The sequence below is a fragment of the Gavia stellata genome, chromosome 23, assembly GCF_030936135.1.
Source record: "Gavia stellata isolate bGavSte3 chromosome 23, bGavSte3.hap2, whole genome shotgun sequence".
In the NCBI taxonomy this organism is placed as follows: Eukaryota; Metazoa; Chordata; class Aves; order Gaviiformes; family Gaviidae; genus Gavia; species Gavia stellata.
The window spans coordinates 5,915,263-5,921,262 of record NC_082616.1 but is presented as its reverse complement, the minus strand read 5'-3'; the positions used below and the strand labels follow the sequence as shown (position 1 = coordinate 5,921,262).

The 6,000-nt window shown below is 37.0% G+C and overlaps 1 protein-coding gene across 2 annotated transcripts in view; it reads right to left on the bottom strand.

Annotated features, from left to right (window-relative positions):
- Positions 1-474: 474 nt before the first annotated feature.
- Positions 475-6,000, bottom strand: part of TASP1 (taspase 1) — an 80,674-nt gene continuing 75,148 nt past the window's right edge. For both annotated transcript variants that reach the window (XM_009808933.2, XM_059828559.1), the window contains one exon: positions 475-701. In XM_009808933.2, the coding sequence (XP_009807235.1) occupies positions 609-701 (93 nt within the window). In that variant the 3' untranslated portion in view covers positions 475-608. The remainder of the gene's footprint in view (positions 702-6,000) is intronic.

Genomic DNA, 6,000 nt, shown 5'->3' with positions numbered 1-6,000 from the left:
ACAGCTTGAAGCTATTAACATCTTAGTTTGGGAACAGAGATATGATCTATAAGACTATTTAAAAACAATTCTAGTCTTAATTTTGCTCTAGTTTGTTTCACTGAAACCATTCTTTGACAAAAAATTCCTCCTTATTGGGGAGGAAAAAAACAACCCATGTTTAAACCACCTCTGAATTTCCTTAAACCACTGAGAAACTTAGAAACCATAATCATTTTTGCATAATTATATAGCCACTTCAAAGGCCTATTACTTTTAAATTTAGAACATGAATGACAATTGTGACCATATCTTTAATTTAAACTTTTTTTTTGAACTTTCGGTTATTTTTCAAACATAAAACAATGAAACACAATCATTAATCATACATAATCTTTGCATGACGGGGAAGAGTTCCTATTTTATTAGGGAAAAAATGAACATGCACACACCCCCATTCACAGAGTGAGAACATAAACTACAGCAGCACTTGTCTCAAGTTATGGTGCACATGGTTGCAATACGGGGTATAAAACAAGAGTAGAATTTCCAACATCTGTTAAAACACAAAAAACTTATTGTACAAAAAGTCATTCACATTCTTTGCAATGAAGTGAGGAATCAGCTGTTCAGCTTTCTGGACTCTCCAGCCGGCAAACTCCTCCTTCTATTGCCACGGACTGTCCTGCCACGGCTCCAGGAGGAAGTCTGGAAATGTGAGTCTGTGGAAAAGTCAAGAGAGTTTTATCGAGTGAAAAAGAGAGGCAAAATTATTCAGGACACAAAGCAAGCTTGTAAGTTTTGAACAATTAAGCTGTTCCATCACTGAAGTCTGAGGGCAAACTACAAAGCAACTTGAAAAGCTGCAAACAACTGGGATTCTTTTTTCTTTCTTTTATTTTGTTTGCGTTAATGTTTAACACATGAAGAGAAGGACCATGACAGATGTGTAGAAAAGGTAAACTGGATGACCTAGTTCACTGAAAATAGAAGAAAGGAATATCCAGCGTGAAGACAAAGGCAAAATAACTGTGGCGTTCCATTGTTTGTAAGTCTATTTCTTAGGGAGTTTAGAACTGCATACAGAAATATACCTCACAGAAACCTTAGACACAATAAACTATTTGACAGAGATAAACTAACACTTCAGAATGTAAAGCAACTGTGATGACCTGGATGCAAACAAGAAATTTCTCTGCATAAAACACCTACTCGTCCACCTAAGAAAACCAAAGACTTCCTCTAAACTATTTGTTGCCAACTGTCAAATAAACGGCCCCAAAGAGCAATTGTGTTTCTGTCAACAGGCATCTTTTCCATGGAGAAGTTTTAAAAGCAGGCCTTTGAGATGGCTCTGTAACATTTCAACCAGAAAGTAAAAGCCAGAATGTGGGTGCGTGCATGCTTAAAGAAAACTTCAGCTTATAACTCTACTGTAACTCAGTGACACTAAAAATCTGTTAAAGATCCTTTATATTCTGAGGTGCATTTTATTACTGATGGGCAAAAGCATTCACTTATTAAAAGATACTTTGACTTACTGTTACAAGTAATGACTTTCCCCCCCCCTGCACATGTTTTTATACTGTGATGACTGCTTATGTTTTCATCCACACTGTTGATTTTGAGCTACAGCAAGAGCCATTTACAGATACATTGATTGCTTTCATACAGGGCCAAGTGGCTAAAGCAGTGTTTAAACATAACAAAAGGAGTCAGAAGCATGTTTCTACAAACTTTACTGTTTCCTACTTTCAGAGCTGCTGAGTGGGCTCTGGTAAAACATAAAAGAGCCTTAGTGGAACTCTAAAATGCAACAGGGCTGATAACAGCTTTTCCATGGGCTTGAGGCAGAAAGTGGTAATGGCAGGGACTCCCAGCTCAAGCTACGCTCCAGCCATCCTTCCCACCGAAGCAGGAGCGCTGGCCTCCATTCCCCTCATGAGTTACACATTTCAGCAGGTCATTCATTAATGCTCAGATAATATAATGCTTAAACAATTATTAAATTAGGAACTAGAAATTATTCCTACTACAGTATGAAGTTCACAACATAGAAGTTGCTGGCATTTAGAAACTGCAGCTTCCCATAAGTGCAGCCAACTGCTTACTTAAGTTTTTGTACATACATTATCCCATTTAACAGATGTAAGTGCTGCAAAATGTATAACCTGCAGTGAGGCAACGGGTTGTGACAAAAAGCATAGCTGTAAAACTTCAGCAAGAATAACTTGCATTCACTGAGCAGAAAGTGCTTTGAGACTGTAACCACAATTCATTGCATCAAAGAGACATTTTCTATCTCAGAGGCAGCTTCTTTTAATTCCTTTCTTGATAAGAGTATCCTGGTGTCTGCTCTTAGGTGGTCTTGTTTTCAGTTAAATTACAGAATGAGATTTAATTAAAAACATTTAAAGGCTTTCATTTTACTGCTAAATCTTTGATCCCTGGCCTTCCTGCATGATATATGAACATCTTCCTACTTTCAGAACAATTTTGGTTACGACTGTGATTTACCACTTCAAGAACAAAAGATTCCTTTCAAATCTGTTACAGTTTCCCCCAAAATGTAACTGACAATTTTTGGAGATGTTATTTTGTAAGTTTAAAGAAAAAAAAAAAAAGAAAAAGGAAGAAAAACAAGTGGAAGAAGGGTATTTTTTATTTTATGACCGACAGACCCAAGACATTTTTCCAGGTCTGTGAAAATTTCTAAATGAAAAGTGGGATAGGATGACAGTGTAAAAGCAGCACTGTTCAATGGGCACAGTAGCAAATTCCCTCAGTGGAAGAACGCCACTGATTGTTTAGTGAGATACTGCAATCAAAGCAAACCAGTGGTCCACTGTAAGGCAGGCATGATTTATAAGTGAGATCGCTCAGACAGTGATCAGTCAGAATTATTAGCAGATCATTGTAGCAATACAATAAAAAGCACAGAGGCCCAAGAATCCTGCCAAGAAGCATAAGAGAGGAAACTTTTTGCTGAAACAGAAGAAATATTAGCACTATCATGATTATCATGATTTTTTTTTTTTACTATTATAACTACAACAGACCTGATTTGTGTAAATTAGTTTTTCTCACCCAAGTTATGGATCAACCTTTTGCATAGGTTTGACTTATCCCACAACTGAAAGTTAAATGCCTAATAGACCCATACGTAATTGCAGGAGCAAAGTGTAAAGCTTCACTGAATCCACATGAAATTTATAAATCCTGTTATTTTAAAAAGTTAGTTAAGCGTAATATCCCAGCAAGTTTTTGAGCAAGGAAAGGAAAAAAATACAAGAGGGGATAAGCAGATAGTCAATATCTATCAATACATTATCACGTAGCTATGCTTAAATAACTGTCCAAAACACATTTCCTATACAAAACCTCATTTCCTATAAAAGGAAAAACATGTTATTCATACAGAAAAACCCAAACCACTATACACTAGCATCTGTACATTTCCATTTACAGAAACACCCAAACCACATATAACAAAACCTTTCTTAAAACCTTTACTTGCATCCTGTTTATTTGCATACTTTGTATGACAGAGCAAATACAGATGGTGTTTTATTATTATTCTTACATATACTCCTTATTACTTTCACCAATGGCTGCCTTATGTAGAACAAAAATGAGACAGATCTAAGATGATAGTGTTTAAAATGTTATCTAATAAGTAATATGAAAGGATAACATTGCTATGTCAAGACAACTTCAGATAAACTCCCAAGAGAGTTCTTACAATTCTATCTCCCTTGTTCTCAGCCATAAGAACAAACTCTAGTAAATAAAAAGAAAGATCAAAGAACATTTAATATTTTTAAATGCAACCACAGAACTTATTTGTACAGTTTGTTACATTTTTATATCCCAACATCATATTTTACATTAAGTCCAGATTTTACAGTGGATTAGGTTTAGATTTTAAAAAAACAAAAATAAAAAGCAAACAAAAAAGAACAACACTGGAAAGCTTTTAATTGAATTCGATTAGTCCGTCAGCTTTACAAGTTGAATGAACCCACATCTGGGTGAAATTGTGCCTGGGAGCACAAAAACAGGAAAAGAAAAGTTTTCCTGAACTAATCCTCCAGTCAGCTTCATGGAAGCCTCTCTTTGAGAAAACCGTATGCCAAGGAAAGGTAGATTAAGAACGATGGGGCCATCCATATCTTCAGCTCCATAAACAGAAATTTTACTGTCCCTGAGAATATTCTGAATTGATTTGCTTTCCTAGAGAAAAATGACGTTGGTGAGGGCCTAGTAGGACCAGAGGCCCTGACAGCTAGGAAACCAGTTAGTCACCACACATCTTTGTCCGCAGCTTAAAGGAGGAACCTTTAATGTGCCCACAGTTAAAAGTAGAATAAAGGTAAATGCAAGATGAAATACTTGATTTTGCTTCCCACCCCTCCATAAAGCACAGACAAGCTAGCCAACCTTCAGACACTGATTTTTGCTCCATGTACTTGCCATCCAAACACGTTTCCCTCTTTCCCTCCTAACCAAACCAAAACCACGGAACAACCAACTCGGCCAACCCCAGTGCTGCAGACACTGCCCGTGGAACGTTCCTATCTCTCAGTCCCTTTTGATGCACACACTGGAAAGTTTCCTACTTCCCTTCAAGTCCAAAACTAATACTTCTTCCTGCCCTGGAATAAGTGTTAACTGCTACAGGGACAATATATGGTTTCATCTTTTCGTCATGAACATTTGATCTACTTTTCAAGTTACGTATTTTTAGTATACCTTTTAAATAAATAAATACTACAAGTTGTGCCAAGTCTTACTTTACTTCATGTCTCACAGAAAAGATCCTGAAACAACCTTGAGACCAGCTAATATCAAAAAGGTTTTTTTAGTCTTTGAAGAGCTAGTCTCCTCCTTTTATTCACATAAAAGTATTCATTTGTCAGAAGAGCTTCATTTTTTTTTTCATTAAAAGCACAAATACAATGTAAAATGAATATAAAGTTTAAGCCAAAAGACAGACAGTGCCGCATGAGAAAACTGAAGTCAATCAAACGCTGCCAAGAGGACAGAGTACAACTACCAGATGGCAGCACATTCAGTTCTTAAGCAAATCTAGGGAGTACTTCATGTGTTTAGCTTTCTTATTACATGCTCAGGATGTGCTTTGGACAGAATAATTTATAAAAGAAATTTTTTCCATTCATTACCCTATTGAGACAAAATATAATGAAAGACCAAGGACACATATACTTAATGATATTGCTTTCTACCACCTTACTGCTTAAAGAAAAGTACCACGAAACCCACACATTCTTTAGAAATTCAGAATCACTCAGAGGTCTACAAGCTTTCTAGCTCGGTACACGCTTCCACCATGACAACCATCTGGCCACCTAGTCTCAATTTATTTTCTAGGCAGTAATAGCCCATTTCGGCAGCAATAGCCATCCTCTGCTGCTCTGTCTCCCGGGCAGCTCTCCTCCAACATGGTTTGAATATACACGTGCCACATGACAGGAGAAGGTGCCCCACAAAATACTGGCAACTGCTGTATCAGAATATCCCACATGCAACTCGCTTGGTGAAACCTTAAAAAAGAAAAAAAAACAAAGGCGGGGGGGAGAAAGGAAAAAAGAGCGGCTCCAGAATGATTGTCCTTGTGGGCAAAAACCAGAAAGACAGACATGCTGACGGCGTGCTTCTGGCTCTCAGGCACTGAAAATACTGATTCTACATACAGGTTGCTTAGGAAGCTAATGGTTTTCCGAGCTCAAATTCATTCTGTGGGTTAAGCATATTACAATACGCTATTTATGTATCTAAAAACATTAATATAATGCATGAGGAAAAAAAAAATCGTATTTTAAGAAAGTTGACAACTAAAGCATTTTAATCTCTCTAAATCATTCATGCATGTATGTAGACAGCCTAAAGCCATGTACCAACCAACCACCTGTTCAGCTCAGCGTCCCAGGCTTTTGTAGAGGTATTCTAAAATACTGCCATATATCTTAAAACGTGATTTTTACCATTCTGAACTGCAGG